The sequence below is a fragment of the Petaurus breviceps genome, unplaced genomic scaffold (genome assembly GCF_028583685.1).
Source record: "Petaurus breviceps papuanus isolate PSGF00001 unplaced genomic scaffold, PetGlider_PUasm1.0 178, whole genome shotgun sequence".
In the NCBI taxonomy this organism is placed as follows: Eukaryota; Metazoa; Chordata; class Mammalia; order Diprotodontia; family Petauridae; genus Petaurus; species Petaurus breviceps.
Window position 1 is genome coordinate 13540131 of NW_027185777.1, and position 18440 is coordinate 13558570.

Below are 18440 nucleotides of genomic sequence, written 5' to 3' on the forward strand. Positions count from 1 at the left end.
TAATTTAGTCCTTTTATTTTTTTTTCTTTTACTTCCTTTTTTAATCCAAATGTTAGACATATACAAGCACTAGCAACAGCTCTATGTCAGGCTCATTGAAGCGCTTGGAAGATACTGCAGCTCGATTTACAAATGCAAATTTCCAGGAAGTCTCCGCACTCACTTCAAGTGGAAACGATGTGTCAGAGACTAGAGGGTCAGAGAGCAAAGGGAAGAAATCAGCAGGTCACAGCTCAGGTCAGAGGGGAAGAAAGCCTGGTGGTGGAAGGAATCCAGGAACAACTGTGTCAGCAGCTAGTCCTTTTCAGCAAGGTATTAATTATGGTGCTATAGTTATAACATTGTTTTTTTGTTCATCAAAAGTAGTTAAATTTTGCAAAAGATAATTGTTCTTTTAGTATTGGCTAATGAAAGAAGTTAAGTTGGAACATAGAAAAATAATTAAATGGTTATTTGCCTAGTCCAAGTTAATATTCTTTGAAGTGGGGTGGGGGGGATTAAATGTTAGATGACCAATGGTTTCTTTTATATATTGATGTATATTGAAGTTGAACTGAATTTTCATTGTAAATGAATACAATATAAAACTTGAGATTAGGGCAACAATAGAGAATAGCTTAAGACTTGGTGATTGTTTCTTTTGGCTCAAATATATATAGCTCTAGCCTTTATTTTTCTCTTAATTAAAAGTAATTGCTTTCTTAAATCAATAACTTTTAGATTGTTCTATTTATGTTACAGCATAGGCTTATATTCTTTTGTTAATGTAAATATTTCTTAGGTTTTAAACTTGTCGTTTTCAAAATACAAGTTTCTTTTTAGGTTATCCAGTAAGTAGTCTTTTCTCTTTATTGGTTAATTTGGCACTTTTATTTCCCTTTCCCAATTAAAGTTCGTTTTCCTAAAACTGCAACAACAAAAAAACCCCAATTTTTATAGCTAATACATAATCCATCTTGAAGAAAATTTGTCTTTTAAACTTCTAGTAGATTACTAATTTTCAGTGAAAAACAGTATTTCTCAAGCATAGTTATTTATTTCTAACAAGTGTGTTAAGTCAGTTTACTGTATCATAGAATACACAACCCTATCAGATTTTTGTTCTGCTTAATTTTCTTGTGTGTGTGTGTGTGTGTGTGTGTGTGTACACACACTGAGGTGTTAAGTGTATGTGTATATTATACACACATACACACACAAATATACAAGTAAACATTACCAAATATTTTACCTATATTTTATGTATTAAATATCTGTTTTCTGTTAGCCCTTTAGGGATAAATAAGCAAAATTTTTGTCTTCCTATGACATTACTTCATTTAAATAATTATATATTAAAATTCAGTTCAATGAGCATTTACATAAAATTCCTTAGTCTGTTATCCTACTTGGAAAAACGTAGACTAGGATGTTTTATACATAGAGAACTGTGTCAGACAATCATTTTTCGAATCCTTTTTCATTCCTTCTACTTAAGGAATTATTTAAAAAGTAAGGCAAAACTGGGAAACACCCCAGAAATTTACTATATGTTTTGGATGAATAAAATTGTTTGCTCATAAAATAGACTTGTTTTGCAATTTTACTTTTGGAAAATAATATAATCCTATTTAAATTTTTGCCTTGCATTTATTTACATTTTAAATCTGATATTAACAGGACCCACTGAAATATTCTCTTATAATTAAGACCCAGTTTTTCACTAGCATAATTGCATTTCTGAGTTTATTTTTATTGTTTGGTGTTTGAATTGAAAATCTACTTGGAAAACCCCTCTTCTTAAATTTCATAAAAATTAAGGAAATTTTCAGAAAGCCTGTATGATAGACAAGCACTAGAGATATTCATACCACATTTTTATATGAGAATTTATGTATTGTATATAATTTTTTTTTAATCTTTAGTTCTTGTTATCAGAAAATGAAGGAAGTTTGTTTTTGTTTTATATCAGAATGAGGGGGTGTGTTAGGGAAGATATACTTTCAAAGTATTGCTGGTATATTATATGCTTCTAAAATATTCTTTAATTTAATATTATTTAGTTTATGGTATGGTGATAATACCAGATGTAAAAACATTAAAAAATTGGAGAAGCAAGACAGATGGTGACAGATTAGGATTGATGATGGAGAACCTCTTTATAGTTGCTAATTAAGTGACAAAACTGGTTGTCCTTAAATCATTGAAATAATGAAAATTATATAGTTATAAGCAGGTTGTTAATGTGTATGCTTTTCTACTTAAGTAATTTTAAAATGTTGATTTTAATGGGCCTGCCAACAAAGCATTTGGTGAACTTATTTAAGCAAAATGTTTTATGTGCCCATGAAAAAAATTTAAGAATGAAGTTCTTACTTTTGAACCTATAGAAAATCTCTGTATTCAGATGACTTTTATGTGTTTCTTGATAAAAACAGATCTAAATAATATAATTTTTCTCTACATGTAAAAATACTGTGTTGTTAAATTTATTGCTTAACTCCTTAAAAGTTCCTTTATTCTGTTTGAAAGTGTGTTTCATTTTTGAGCTTCTTTATATTGTTTTAGATAAAACATGATACCGGGTCAAGTTTATGAAACATATGTGCTGGGTCAGAAATGGGTTGAAATTTGTCTGTTCACTTCATTATGAAAAGTATATTTTTGCCATATATTTGTCAGAGGAGATAATAGTTTAAAATGTTTTTTGGATTTAACTGTATAAATTTTCAGTATGAAATAAGAGCACTTAGTAAAAATGTATGTTCTCATGGTGGTCTTAACTAGAGGATGATGTGAGTTAATTGAAAGAGTTATTTAAACACTTTCCACCTACTACCCTCTTGCTTTTATTTGATCCATTTGAGGGGAAGGGAAAGGAGGGAGTAAAAAAGGCACCAAGACTAGAAAATAAGTTGATTTGATTTTCTTTCTAGCTGCTTTAGGAGTGGATTGGAAGACATTTAGGAAGTTTAGATCCTTCTCTACTCATGAGCATACCAGTATTTGTAACCTTTGATAGAATGATTGGATTAAAAAATGGCAAAACTAATACTTGACATCTTTGGTCAAACAATTATATATTCAGCTATTCTTCTTATCATTTGATCAAATACATGCAGAAAGAAGAACTTTGTTTCATAAAAGCATATGAGCAGTACTCACAATCCTCTCTGTATTGTTAATGTTTGAATGAGGATGAATCATATTCACTTTCTTCCTCCCAAGTAAATTTAAAGTCTTGTCAGGTCTCCCTGCAGCTTTGGGTTGTCTGAAGGACACCCTACTGTTGTTTATAGTCTTAGCCACTGCACAGCTGCTTGGGGAAAAAGTTGAGAGATGAGGGTCTTCCCAAAAGGTAGGTTCTTTGATATAATTTTAAATTACACATAAAATAGTCTTTTTAGAGTGCTTTGCCTTTTAAGATTTAAAATGTGGTTTTCCTTTCAACTGTGACAATTTTTTAAATGGTGTATGTCAGGAAACCCAACATTTCTTCATTATAAAATAATAGTCCTTAGTTTTATGTTAAATTTCTATTCCTTTTTTTTTTTTTTTTTGGCAAATACATTATTAAAACTGGTTTGCTGATGAGATTTTTTTGTATCCATTTTTCCCCCTGTTCCACCCTGTCTTTTTACTACAGGAAGTTTTTCAGGAACTCCAGGCAGTGTAAAATCTTCTTCTGGAAGTTCAGTTCAGTCTCCCCAGGATTTCTTGAGCTTTACAGAATCAGACCTGCGCAATGACAGTTATACTCATTCCCAGCAGTCATCATCAACCAAAGATGTACATAAAGGAGAATCCGGAAGCCAGGAAGGGGGGGTGAATAGTTTTAGTTCCTTAATGGGTCTCCCTTCAACATCAGCAGTTGTTTCACAGCCTAAAAACTTTGAAAATTCACCTGGAGACTTGGGTAATGCCAGCCTTACTACTGCAGGATACAAACGAGTTCAGTGTTCTGGCATTGAAGAGGAAACTGTAAAAGAAAAGAAGAGAAAAGGAAGTAAGCAAAATAAGCATGGGCCTGGTCGCCCCAAAGGAAACAAAAATCAAGAGAATGTTTCCCATCTTTCTGTTTCGTCTGCTTCTCCAACATCATCTGTAGCATCAGCTGCAGGAAGTATAACAAGCTCTAGTCTTCAGAAATCTCCCACATTGCTCAGGAATGGAAGTTTACAAAGTCTTAGTGTTGGCTCTTCTCCTGTTGGTTCAGGTAGGGATTTGTCAGTTTTTATTTTCCAAAACATATTTCAGTTTGTGTATATGTGTGGGGGTGGTAGGGTGTGGGTGTGTGTATGTGTGTGTGTGTGTGTGTCTGTCTATAAAATGCATATAAGTATATATACCCACATAAAACACTACTTTTTCTTGTATTTTCATTGTAAACTAGCATTTTAATTTTAAACTTGAGAATCAATGAGAAAATTCACAAGTAGTTTATAATAGTACTGTTAAGATTTTGATGTTTATCCTAATCTTAAATTTCGCCTGATTCATACAGGACCACCATTATACTAGGTGAAATCTTTCCCTTCCCACCACAGTCTACAAACTTAATTGAGATTTATTCAAAAGTTCACTGCTTAAGATCTGTTAACTTTATGGATTTCAGGTTGAAGTATAGTTATTTTCTGTGAATGTTTTGTAATAAAAATAAAGATCATGCAGTTTCCTGAGAACTGGTGTGTTTTTAAATGCCTTTACTTTTGAGATCCTTTCCCTCAAAGTTTAGGTCTATAATCCTTATAAATCTGTGGTTTAGTATTCAAATACTATACTTTATTTTGTTAGGATAATTTTGACTGAGTGGTAAATGAATTAATTTTAAATTATGAAAGTCAATTGTTAATTGCTTTGATGTAATGCTATCATTTTATGTTTAAAATTTGTTAACAATTTTAGTGCTTTACATATAGAATCACATGAATTTTTCCAGATTTGTTTTTATACAATTTAAAAATTTCCACAGGCCCTGATTATTTGGATTGTGATTATTGCTTTTTCACTTTTGTTTAAACTTTGAAAAATGTGTGTGACCTGTACAGAAATTTGCTAGTAGCATATTTTTTTTTTCAATTTGGAGAATTGTAATTGGGTTATAGGTTTTTGGGTCATGAAGGGAATGAAAGGATCTTTATTGTATCCTAAATCTTTGTCTTTAGGATATTACTATTAAAAAAAAATATCTGAATTTTGACCAAGCCAGGATTTGTGTGACTGTTTTTGTTACTTATAAAATACCTTAAGTGGCAGGGAAAAAATGGCCAAAACAAAAGGAGGGAGAACTATCTGAGAATATTAACATGCACATCTTATAAAAATGAATGAAATTAGAGTTAAGGGACTTTTTAAATGCAGATTGGTTTTTTCATAGATAATTTTATCAGCATACAAATACTGTGCTTTAAAAATTCTAATGATCAGTGTTTATGTTAAAAAAATATTGGTATCCAGTATTGTGTCTTTTGGAAATATAATTAATTTGTGAAATGTGTGTGAGATCAGTACAAGTTGAATTTTGGTAGGATACCAATGCTGAAATGTGTATCTTCAAAACTTTTCTCTCTTTTATAATCTTCTGAGACACTTAAAAACATAGAATTCAAAATTTATATTCCTTTAAAATTCTTTTTGTAACCTAGAATTGTCTTAATAATTTTAATGTATATATATATATTTGGTATGGATTTTGAGAATCATCAGTTATAAGTTTAATTATTTAAAAAGTCACTTAATTTATGAATTAGATTTGTAATTTGTATGGTGTGTAAATAGTAAATACTGTTCAGGTCATTTCATATAGTCCTGAATCATCCCAGAAATTACATCTTGTACCTTTAAATTTAACATTTATCATAAATTCTTACTAAAATGTCCATATATAGTCAGGGTTGCTTGTTACTTTTTCAGATTAGATCATACTACATTTTATAGACCCGACCAAAGCACCTACCTAGTAGGCGTTCCTTATCCATTGTTCTGTGTTGGACCATTTCCAAGGTTGTACAACACATAGAATATATTTGTTCTTCCTCACCCTCTCCATCTTAGGTGTTTCTTAGTGGGGAAGTATCCTAAATGATCCACTGTGGTTTCAAGTCCTGACACACACACATATGTTGCATGTATTTATAAATGATAGTATATTAGGCTCAGTATTTTAAAGGGGCATATAGGAGAAAACAGTCCTAAAGCACATTTTAAAAATGAGATTCCTTTTGAATTTCTGATTGAAGCATTGTTAAAATCATAAAATGAAGCATTTTAGTTCTAGAAAGGAATTTGGTAAAAACTTATATGTATATAATACTACTTTACATATCATATGTATAACATAACATCAAGGCACCAAGGAGGGAGAGACAGAAAATGCCATGTCAGACCCACTGCCACTCCCTTGATTATATTTCCTAGATGGAGAAAGTCTTGGATCCTGAAGTCAAGATGCTTATAATAGCAATGCCCCCCAAACCACCAGTCCTACTTCCAGCCCAGCCCTCACGGTTATCATTGAGAAGAGAAACCATGGAGGGGTTCACCTTCCTTATTACCAAAATAAGTAGTTGCTAATCAGTTGTCACTGGCAGGCAAAGAAGCACAGGGGCTGTTAGAGTGGTGGGATCCTCCACACCACTGGTTTTGCTTCTAGTCCAGCCATTTTTTTGTGGGGAGGCAACCATTTCTCCCAGTTGCTACTCACAAGGTAGACAAACCAGCCTAGCTGAAGTAGCAAGGCATCCTGGGATAAAGATGGGAGGCAGTGTGAGCTGCTTAGGGCAGGGCCACCTGGCACCAACCCTATTACCCTGATGAAAACCCTGATCCCAAGAGCCTTGAGAATGGCAGTGCTTCCAGCCCAGCGTACTCAGCCATCATCCCTTTTAAAGATGCAACTTCGCAATTGCTCCTGTAGGGCTACAGCCACTTATTATTGAAGGCTCATCAAGACCAAAATCTTTGACACTGTGAAATGTTTTAACATCAGAATAAGATATGATTTTATCAGTGGAAATGGCAATAAGGAAGCGACATTACTATGTGCTCATTCCACCTTAAGGATCATAGAACCTTTCCATCTGACTTATAGCTGAAGCATTTCATGTGTATTTTTCCCCTGACTAGAATATGAACTCCTTGTGAGAGGGACTTGTTTTTGTGTTATTTTGCTTTTTTTTTTTTTTTTTTTGCATCCCTATCTTTTACTATAGGGCTTTGCTTATGATAAATGCTATAATCATTCATTAATAATTCAGAAATATGCCTTGTTTCTCACAATCATGAAAATGCTATGTTTGTCCACATTATAAATAATTTTGGTCTTTTGGAGGCTGGAGGATGTTCCACATCCATGATTTCTTTTTTTTTCCCCCGTCTTGATCCAATCCTTTTTCTTTTCTTCTTCTTTTTTTTTTTTTTACTTTTTTATTTTTTCTTATTTTATTATTAAAAAAGTTTTTAAGGTAGAGATTTTACTATGTGACCATTCCACCTTAAGGATCATAAACCCCTTCCCCCCCCCCCCCCCCCCCCCACTCCACATTGAGAAGGCAAGCAATTCAATATAGGTTATACATGTCATACCCATGATTTCGTCAATACAGGGAAATCCCAATGAGCAGAACTCTTTCAGTTATTGCAGATCAGCAGTTTATTGTCTTAGAGAGTTGCTTGGGCACCTGTAGATTATGTAGCTTCTGCAAGGCCACATAGTACTCTGACTGGAATCAGGATTTTAACTTGCTGACTCTAGAAGTCACTATCTACTATACTGAGTTACTTCTTTTCCATATTTATAACAGATTTATTATCCACTGCACTAGAAAGAACAAAGAGCTGATATTTAACCGGAGACATACTTGATGGGGAAACTGGAAAGAAATTGACAATTTTTCTCTTTTTTTTGGGCTAAAGAAATTGACCCTGAACTGTGATCTGAATGGATGGCAAAGGATCCATGGTACACTAGAAATAGAACTTACAGGACTCGTGTCTTAAACCCAGCAGTGCTGTTTATTCATTGGTCTTGGGTGAATTATTTTTTTTTTTTTTGCCTTTTGAAGGGCAGTTGGGGTTAAGTAACTTGCCCAAGGTTGCACGGCTAGTATTTTTGTGTGGGTGTTAAGTGTCTAAGGCCGGAACCGAACTCAGGTCCTCCTGACTCTGGGTCCGGCGCTTTACTCACTGCGCCACCTAGTCGCCCCACTTGGATAAATTCTTAACTCAACTAAGCCTTAATTTCTACATTTGAAAAATGAGTTGATTGGACTGGATGGCTTCTTTTGACCTTTTCCAGTTCTAAATCAGTGGTTTGTGATCTTATAATACTATCTTTATATCTCAGTCAACAAGCAAGTGCCAGTCACTGTTCTGAGCATTTCAAAACATAAAGAAAGTCGGTCACTCCTGTGAAGGAGCTTCCATTCTGATGTGGGGAAGATAACACATCCAAACGAGCTAGAGAAAATGAATGAATGAATGAATGAGTGTGTGTGGGGGAGGGGGTGGGGGGGAAGTATTGGGGATGGTACTGGGAGGACTTGGTAGAAAAAGTCCCTTCAAGATGAGTCAGCAAGTGCTTGTTGGGGCAGCTAGGTGGTGCCTAGAGTACCGGTCCTGGAATCAGGAGTACCTGAGTTCAAATTTGGCCTCAGACCCTTGACAGCTTAACAACTTACTAACCATGTCACTTTAGGCAAGTCACTTGACCCCAATTGCCATGCCCTCCCCCCTCCAAAAAGCAAAAAAAAAAAAAAAAATTAATAAGTGCTTGTTGACTGACTAATAATGAAAACTCTTTGTTATTTCTTTAAAAATAGAAAAGGTTTTAGTGGAACAGATTAGGGGCACAAGAGCCAGAATCAGTTGAACACAGTAGCAAATTATTAAATCCAACTTAAAGAAGTATTCATAATTCTATAAAAACTGCTTAGAAAATATGAAAGCATTTTTGGAGATGTACTTACATAAAAATCTGATGATCTCCAAATTGGATACCTTTCCTAGATTAAAAGGGTGGATAAATTGAGGAGAATGGAAGGAGTTATTTTTTATAATTGGATCTTGACCAGGCAAGGGATAGGGAGGATTACAGGAGATAAAATGGACAATTTTGATTCCAGAAGATTAAAAAGTTTTACATAAAGAAAACCTACATTTGTAAAAAATTTCTGTGATAAAGATCTGATCTCTAACAGATACATGGAATTGATAGAAATATATAGCCATTTTCCAATCAAAGAATATGAACAGGCAGTTCTCAAGGGAAGAAACCCAACAATGACAACCATATAATCATACTCCAAATACTGATGAGAGAAATACAAATTAAAACAGCTCTAAAGATCCACTTCATACCCATCATATTGTTACAAATGACAGGAAAAATAATTGTTGTAAGTGATATAGGAAGATAAACAATGTACTATTGGTCCAGTGGTCCAAACTAGAAAGCAATAGGAAACTATAAAAGATCTCTAGACTGTATCATACCCTTGAACCCAGAAATATCAGCACTAGCCATGTAGCCTGTTGAGATCAAAGATAAAAATTATCTTTATGTACAAAAATACAACAGTACTTTTGATGCAGCAAAGAATTGGAAATAAAGTGGATGCTTACCAGTTGATGATTGGTTGGATAAATTATGAAATATGAATAATGGAATCTTATTAGTCAGGAGTCAACATACATTTGTTAAATGCTTATTATATATATGATTTATTTTACCATGAAAATGATCAAAGTGATGGATTGAGAGAGTCCTAGGAAAACTTATGAACTAATGCAGAGGTAAGAGAACTATTTTTACAGAGACTACATACAGCATTGAAAAGGGAAATAACTTTGAAAGAGTAGAAGTTATGGATTATGTAGGTGCACAAGAAGACATTTTCAGATAGATTCAATTAAATACAAATTAGGTTTGGTTGACCATACATAATTATTATGAGGGAAAGGTTTTATGGGTATAAAGGGAGAGGTGTGAGATAATGCTAGTTTTCTTTAAAAAAAAAAACCCCACATTTTAAGAAGTCAGTGAAATATTGGAAAAATATACAGAAGAGCAAAGAAGTTCAGAAGAGTTCACTGACAAGCAGGGAGTCTCAATGCAATGTCATTTACATATATGCGTATGTATACGTGCAGATGTATATTTATACACACATGTGCATTACTATTTATACACATTTTAAAAGTCATGTCTAATAGTAATGATTTTATACATAATTCTCTTTTTCTGGCCTCATTTGTATCTAGAAATATTAATGTTGATGATTTTCTAGTTCATAAGGAAATGTTTTCATCAAAAACATTTAGTAATCTGGTTATTTTTCATTTATGTAATTTTTGAAGGTTTAATATATTTTTTAATTGACTTAAGCCTTATTTGCCTTTCTCAAAAGAATTTCTGAATTTACAGTAGCAGATAAAATAGTATCCATGTGGGGTTTGAGAAGGGGGAGTACGCAAAAGTATGTCCCCTAAAATATCACTGACACATTTTTAAAAAATGTACAGAAGAGAGCAGAATGAAATCCAATAAGAAGCCCTAGTAATTGAGATAGTTTTGAAAGTAATTTGTAGACTTTGTTACATCCTTTTTTTTTTCAAGCAAGTCATATAAAATGGAAATTCAGTTTCATATACCATCCTCTTAATAGTCTCTGCATTTGTAAATGTTAATACCTTTTTCCTGTCTAAATATATAATAAAATAAATTTAAAAATAAATAGAAATAAAGTTTAAAATGCCCATTTGGTTAAACATACAGACAATTATCCAATAAAGTCTTATTCCGGTGTCTCAAAATAGCAGGCCATAACAACCTTGAAAAGTTTTGACTGTTCCTGATAAGCAGTCTTGCCTCTTGTCCAACAATCCCACCTTGCTAAGCCTGGTGGTGAGACTTATCACTGGAAAGCTAGCCTGTGGCAGTGATTGGGGGTGGGGTGAGATATAGCAATTCATGAAAACCTCCTGGGGTATTCGAGGATTGCAGTCTTCATCTATGGAAGAACATTCTCATAGAACTTTTGAATTGTTGAAATAGTACCCGTATAGTATAATAAAAGGCAAAATTGTCAGCTAGTACAGGGTCTGTCATCAAATGAGAATTTATAACAGTCCTTAACTCAGAATTAGAAAGCAAACTGAAAAGCACACTGGAGCTTCTTATAGAGGTGAGGTAATAATAACCTTAAGTAGAAGTTCTAAATACCTGGGGAAAACCATAAAATGAGCTAGAAGCAGAAGTAATAGGCTTTTAGCTATATCTAGATTTAGTAGCATGATTTTGTTGAAAATATGACTAACTTTTTTTTTTCTTATGGAAAATAGGCCTGCTAACTTGATCCTTAGAAAATCAAAGTTAACAACTACCCTAAAAAGTTTTCTACTTTGAATCATCAAATTGTTCTTATCTAGATAGATAGTATTTCAGGAGACTTTACACTTGAGAATATATTTTTCTATTTGATGTGATTGTTACAGAAGGATATAAACTGTTGTGTATGTTCTTTTAAAAATATTCAAACTGTAGTTCTGTAGAATAATGGAATATCCTTTCTCACAGTTATAATTTTAGTATCCATTAGTGAAATCTTTTTGTTTTAAACTAATATCTATAGTAGTCAGTGTAACACTGGAAAAAGGAAGAACTGGGTTCAGTTCCTACTTGTGCCTTATTAGCTATATAACTGTGAGGAAGTCATTTAACTTCTACATGCCACAGGCAGTCTCTAGAACATATTTACTAAGTCAAGAGTCAGTTTCTTTCTCCCTTGATCAAAGGGAGTTTTCTATTTTGATTAAATCAAAGATCCTTCTATATTCCCTTATCTTTATCTCAGATAACTATTTGGCACGGTGGATAAGAGTGAAAGGTGGACCTGGAGTCAGGAACACTTGAGTTCAAATTAGGCCTTGGACACTTAGGAGCTTTGGGACTCTTAAGCTTAACTTTGTGACTTTTTAACAAGTCACTTAATTTCTCTGTGTCTTAATTTTTTCATCTGAAATGGTTGTACCAAGAACACCAACTTCCCAATGTTTTTGTGAAGATGAAATAATATTTGTACTTTGTAATCCTTAAAGTGCCATAGCAGCGGTGGTGGCTATTATCATCATCATCATCATCATCATCATCATCACTATATTGATTTGTCTTTAGCTAGGATCAGTAATCTGTTTAGCTACCAGTAAATCTTTGAGTGCTGCTTTCATCTAGTTGATATAAATAGCAAAGTGAAAAACATGAAGCAGGAGAAAAGGAAAAGGAATGTGAATATAAAGAAAGCATTGTTAAGGGAAAGAATTGTGCAGATGATGGAGAATAGTTTTATACTACTCAGAAGTGATAGTCTTAGGTGTTGCTGTCTATTTTTGACCTCAAAGACTGGTAGGCCACAGGTCATTGACTAAATCAGGTGACTTTAAAAAAATAATAGTAGCTCATATTTCTATAGCACTTTTGTTTATGAAGTATTAATATTGCACAGAATTTAGTCTTTATTGTTATTTCTCATTAGGCTGTGCTTAAGAGAATAATTGGGCTTCTATGTTAGTTCATATACTTTCTTTCCTTCTGTGTTTCAAAGAGAAATCATTATTACAAAGGCAATCAGAGGCTGTGATTTCAGACTTGTTATATTTATACTTTATATACTTAGATATGTCCATTTTTCCTCCTTCATTAGAATGTAAACTCCTTGTGAGTAGGCATTATTTCATTTATTGTATTTATATCTCCAGTGCCTAGCACATAGTAGGCAATTAATAAATATGTGTTGATTAATTGACTCCATTGTGTTTTTTTTTTTAATTAGTACCTCCAAGTACCTTCTATTACCCCCCATTCCCCCCCAACTATTCTTTTAAAGCAGAAACTGTTAGCACTAAATAATAGGCACAGGGACCATGTTATGTTCCCTCTCTGTATGCCAGGGTTCCATGATCCATATCAACCAAGCAGTTAATTTTGTTTTTGGTTTGTTTGTTTGTTCTGCTTTTTGGAGGGGGGAGGGCAGGGCAATTGGGGTTAAGTGACTTGCCCAAGGTCACGGAGCTAGTAAGTGTTAAGTGTCTGAGGCTGGATTTGAGCTCAGCTCCTCCTGATTCCAAGGCCGATGCTCTATTCACTGCGCCACCTAGCCGCCTCTAAGCACTTAATTTCTATAAATAGTATTAGAAAATATGACTAGAAGCTCATCCCTTCCCTATCCTGCCCTAGCTATTAGAGAGAACAGAGACAAGAATAATGTCAGGGACTCCACAGTAAAAAAAAATGTTCATTAAAAAAAACCACTTTAGATTCCTTTAAAAGGTATGAAATGAGTTATGTTTAAATAAACATGGTACCACTCCATTCCCCAAGCATTTAGGGAGCGCCTGTGATGCGCTGCTACGTACTAGGTATACAAATAAGAAGCAGTCCTTACTCTCAAGGAGCTTGTATTGTGGAGAGGAGCCTGCGTGTGCATGTGCACACACGTGTGCATGAACATGTATTTGTGCATATGTGTGTGCAGAAAACTTTTAAAAGTCAATATTATACAAGGAAATAATGAGGAAAGATAACTAAAAAAGCTACCAGAGATCTAATTACTAAATCTAATGGCCTTTTCTCAGTCTTCATCCTTAACCTCTGTGTAGCCTATCACTGTCAGTTATCTACTTTTCTTGATACTCTCTTCACTCTGGATTGTTTTTGTGTGTGCGTGCTTGTGTGTACAGTACTTTTCTCTTTGTACCTGTCTAATTGGTCCTTCTCAGTTTGCTTTGCTGGATCTTCGTTCAGGTTCTCCATTTTCTCTGTACTGTTTCACTTGGTTATCTCGTCAGCTTTCATACCTTTAAGATGGAGATAATTCTCAGATGCAGCTCTAACCTCTATCTTGACTTCCCTTCTCGTATCTTCCACTGCCCATTGGACAGCTTGAACTGGATGTCTTAAAACTCAACATGTCCAAACCTGACATCATATTTCTCCTCAAATTCTTCCCTTTTCCTAACTTCCCCATGCTTACCTAGACTTGCAGCCTAGACGTCATCTTCAACTCCGCATGCTCCATTTCCCTACTCTGCTTCACCATTTCCAAATAGTTGCCAAGTCCTATAGTTTCTACCTTGACAACATATCATATATGTGTCTCCTGACATTGCCAGCCATCTCGTACAGCCCTCAAAATCTCATGCCTGAACTATTGCAGTAATCTGCTGTTTGGTCTCCCAGCTTCAAGTCCCTCTCTACTCTCCACTCATTTCTCAAAATTTATCTTCCTAACCACGTTTCCTACCATATTGATACTCTATTCAGCAAGACTTGGTGGCTACCCATTGCTTCCAGAATCATATATAACATCTTTTGTTTGGCATAACCTGGCCCTTTACAACCTTTCTAGTCTTATCCTCTGTATACTCTGTGATCCATTAACCCTGGCTTGTGTGGTGTTCCTCTGATAACAGCATTTCATTTCTTACTGACCTAACTAACTTAAAAATGGGGCAATCAAGAAAGACCTCTTGAAGGAAGTAACATTTCATCAGAACCTTGAAGGGATTTAGGGATTCCAGGTGGCACAAATTAGAAGAGAAAACTGTCTAGCTATGAGGAAAAATTTGTGAAAAGACGTAGAAGTGTCAGGTGTGGCAAACTATAAGTAGACCAGGTTAGCTAGAACATGCAGTGATGAGTGAGGGGAAGTAATTTTTAATGATCCTAGAAAAGACAGGTTGAAGTAAAAGCCTTTATAAAAGACTTTAAAACCTAGAGGCAATAGTAAACCATTCTAAGTTCTTGAGCAGCAAAATGACATGGTCGAATTTGTATTTTAGGGATATGAATTAGGTGGATATTTCTCCAGATGGACTGGAAGAGGGGAAACACTAAATGCAGGGGGACCAAATTAGCGTGCTCTTTCAAGTGAGAACATATTGATGGCCCTTCTCGATGTTAGACAAAGGTGGAAACTGACAAACTTTCTCCATAAAAGAACACAAGTTGTGATCACAGAATGGTACTACAGCTTCTGATTACCTTCTGTAGTTATTCCTGCTAATGCAGTTAAATTGGAATGAACAATAGGACAGGGCTGAGAAGAGCTGGCTATCCTCTCACTTCTATGATTGGGAGCAAATTGCCTTATTTCTCTGAGTGTCATCACTTTATCTTTGAAATGAGGATACTTGTACTGTTTATCTCAGAGGTGGTATGTTTCTCTCATTGAATTTTTACTTGATGTGTAAAATAGAGGATTACTAAACTAATAGATGAGGGTAATAGGATATGATTGGCTCAGATTTTGCAAAATTCAGGATGTGCTGAGCCAGCTTTAACTAGCTTCTAAAAGCTAATTTTTAAATTTTCAGCGTGAGCATCTACATCTTGGAGATAAACTACAAATCAGAATTTTGATTTATTTTTTCTGATTGTCTAGATTAAGAAAATGATGGAGAAAATGTTAATAAAGAGATTGAGTTTAAATTTGTGACTACATGAGGTTCACATTCCCCCAGTGGTTTATTAAATGTTACCAGGATACCTCTGAACACATTTTTTGTTGTTACTTCTGAAGTCCTTTCAAGCTCTAAAATCCTGTTTCTTCTGATAGAGACATAGTAAGTAACATATCAGATCATACTTCTAAGATCTCTTCCAGCTTATTTCAGATTTTATTTTTTTATTATGTAACCTTTAGAAAAACATCAGTTTTCCTTGTCATCAAATGTAAACTCTTCAAGGACAAGGGAGTATTTTGTATCCTTATTGCTTAGCATACTGCTTGGCACATAGTAAATTCTTTTATTTGACGTAGTTCAGTTTTCTTTGTCCTTATAGATTCATGGCACAATCGTGTAACAGACTTGACCAGACTTGGCCCTTGAGAAGAGTAGAGGTAGTATTCAGCCCCTCCCTTTGCGGAGATGGGAACTATGAAAGTACAGTATTACATGTACAGTCAGACTGGGTGAATGATTTGGTTGGTTTTGCTGAACTGCTTTTTCCCTCCCTTTTATAATATTTGTTTCAAGGGATGTTTTATGCAGTTGGGATGCAGGGAGGGGCATATTTAATAATGAATGTGATATGCAATCAAAAGATAATCAATAAAATAAATTAAAAACAAAAAGAATCACAGTGTAAAGTGGTATGTCCACCATACTGACAAAATGTTGATTTTGTGGCAAGTTGGATGTACATTGAACTTATTTTCTTCCAGACCAGTCATGTTCTCCCTCCATCCCCCACCTCACCCCAAGTTTGCAGCCATTTAAGTGCTTTGTGCCAAGCACTTTGTTAGGTGCCAGTGATATCAAAGACAAAAATGAAATAGTTTCTGCATTCGTAGATATTATAATTACTGATTTGGAACTAAAATTTGGGTTGACTGTTTGTAGGTTGAGTCTTTGTTCTTTCTTGGTTTTTGAATTGGTCTGCATCAGGTATTGTTTTATATTTGCAGCTACTCTTGGTTCCTAAGATATTTTCAAGAGTTTCCCAGGTTTGAAAGTTACTGGTTTTGACCCAGGTCATTAAGGCTGTTTCTTATGTCTTTATTTTAAGTCATAGGTAACATCCTATTATTTCAAATGTACCAGTATGGTATATTTATTCCTTTAGTTCTCTCTTTCGCTTGTTAGACCCATCCTGTGGTGGGAGTTGGTTTGTAGACATCTGAGGTCAAGAATATCTTAACTTTGTCCTTTCAAATCCTGTCTCTTCTGAATTACTGGGTACCCCTTTACTATTTGTTTTTCTGTATTGTATGTACCATTTAGAAATGTGTGGTATAGTGGTTGTATTTTTTTTTTCTCTCCCTTCTCTTCCATTTTGGTCTCTTAGTCTCTAAGCAAATATATTCTTCTTGACCTTTGTTAGACGTAACTCATTCTTATCCAAGAGCCCATATCCTTGTATTTTAAGTTATTAATTCAGAAAATTGAACTTTATCTTTAAGCAACATCCTATTAGCTAGTTTTTAATGTCTTGCTTACCCTTTCACAGTATCTATAATGCATTCATTCAACAAATTATTATTAAAGGACAGAAAAGTGAAAAGAATCCACTTTGTACCTATTGTATGCCTGGCACTGTTCTAAGCACTTTACAAATATCATTTCATTTGACCCTCACAGTAACTCTTTGTGCTAGGTGCTAAAATGGGGATCCATTTTACAACTGAGAAAACTGAAGCATACAGGTTAATTGACTTGCCCATTGTCATACAACTAGTAAAATATCTGGGGCAGGATTTGAATTCAGATCTTCCTGACTCCACGCTCAATGATCTAGCCACTGCACCCCACATTTTCTTGTTAATTTTTGCCACATTATCAACATACAAATATAGACACACACACGTACACACACCAGAAAGCCTTCCAGTGCCTTATGACATCAATAACTTTGATGCAAGCAAGTGTCATTTCAATGAAATGGAATAATCTAGGCCAAGGGATCTATGAAATTCTGTGGGGAAGAATAATTTATTCCAATCTAATTGTTTTTCTTTGTAATTCTCTGCATTTTAGGATGTTCTAAGAAAGGGTCCCTAGGCTGCCAGCCAGGTGTATGACACAGGAAAAGAAGCCCTGGCCTGGACAGAATGCTGTGAGAAACTTGGACAAATCCCTCAGTGGGCAAGGGATTTAGGAGGGTGCAGGGGCAAGTACAGGTGGCCCTTTCCTATATGCAGGAAAGGGACAGAAGGTTCATTAGGAACTCAGCATCTTTAGACTACTAAATGTTTAATTAAATGTTGATACTGTAAATGTGAGAACTTTGTCTAATACCTGAGTGGACAGTCTATTTGTGGAACTCAAACCATATCAATTCTTGACATTCTCAGTATAAATGAAACAGGAAGATAAAATGAATTTGTTCCTACTTGGAAGTGCTCATAAAAGAGTTTTATTTTGTCCTTTGATATCAGGAAATTCTTATTTCATGGGATGTTTGGTCATCATGTGTTACAGTTCTCATAATGAATGTTTGTAGAAAGAAAACTTTAAAGATAATTGTAGCTTCTTATACCAATATTCATTGCAGAGGGTAAGAAGAGGAAGAGAAATTCTATGTAGAGCTACAGAAAACTATCCAGATTAGATTAGCATGTACTTTTACTTGGTAACTTGGTGAACATGGGCAGGATAGCAAAAATATATTGAAAAATATAGCTCTTGGTTAAGAAACAAGGAAATAAAAGATTTTTTTTCACTGATGGCATAAAACACAGGATTCTCTGTTTTTCAAGACTTCCTGCCTTTCCTACCCTCTGAAGGTACATTAAGTTCAGGACTGTGCTTGGGGCATGAGATCTTTGGAATAGGGAAAGAGGTCATGGATAATAAATAGGTAACGAGTGTGGGCTTCCCAGTGATGAAACTCATCTTTTGGCCAGGGATGAAGGTCTGTGACTTTCTGTTTTATTCTTTGGAGGAATAAGAACCTGAGGTCTACT

General features: G+C 34.6%; 1 protein-coding gene across 1 annotated transcript in view; it reads left to right on the top strand.

Moving 5' to 3' along the window:
- MLLT10 (MLLT10 histone lysine methyltransferase DOT1L cofactor) overlaps positions 1-18440 on the top strand; it is a 235757-nt gene that overhangs the window by 140951 nt on the left and 76366 nt on the right. The window contains exons 10-11 of the mRNA XM_069086119.1: positions 57-312; positions 3626-4378. Coding sequence (XP_068942220.1) covers positions 57-312; positions 3626-4378 — 1009 coding nt within the window. The remainder of the gene's footprint in view (positions 1-56; positions 313-3625; positions 4379-18440) is intronic.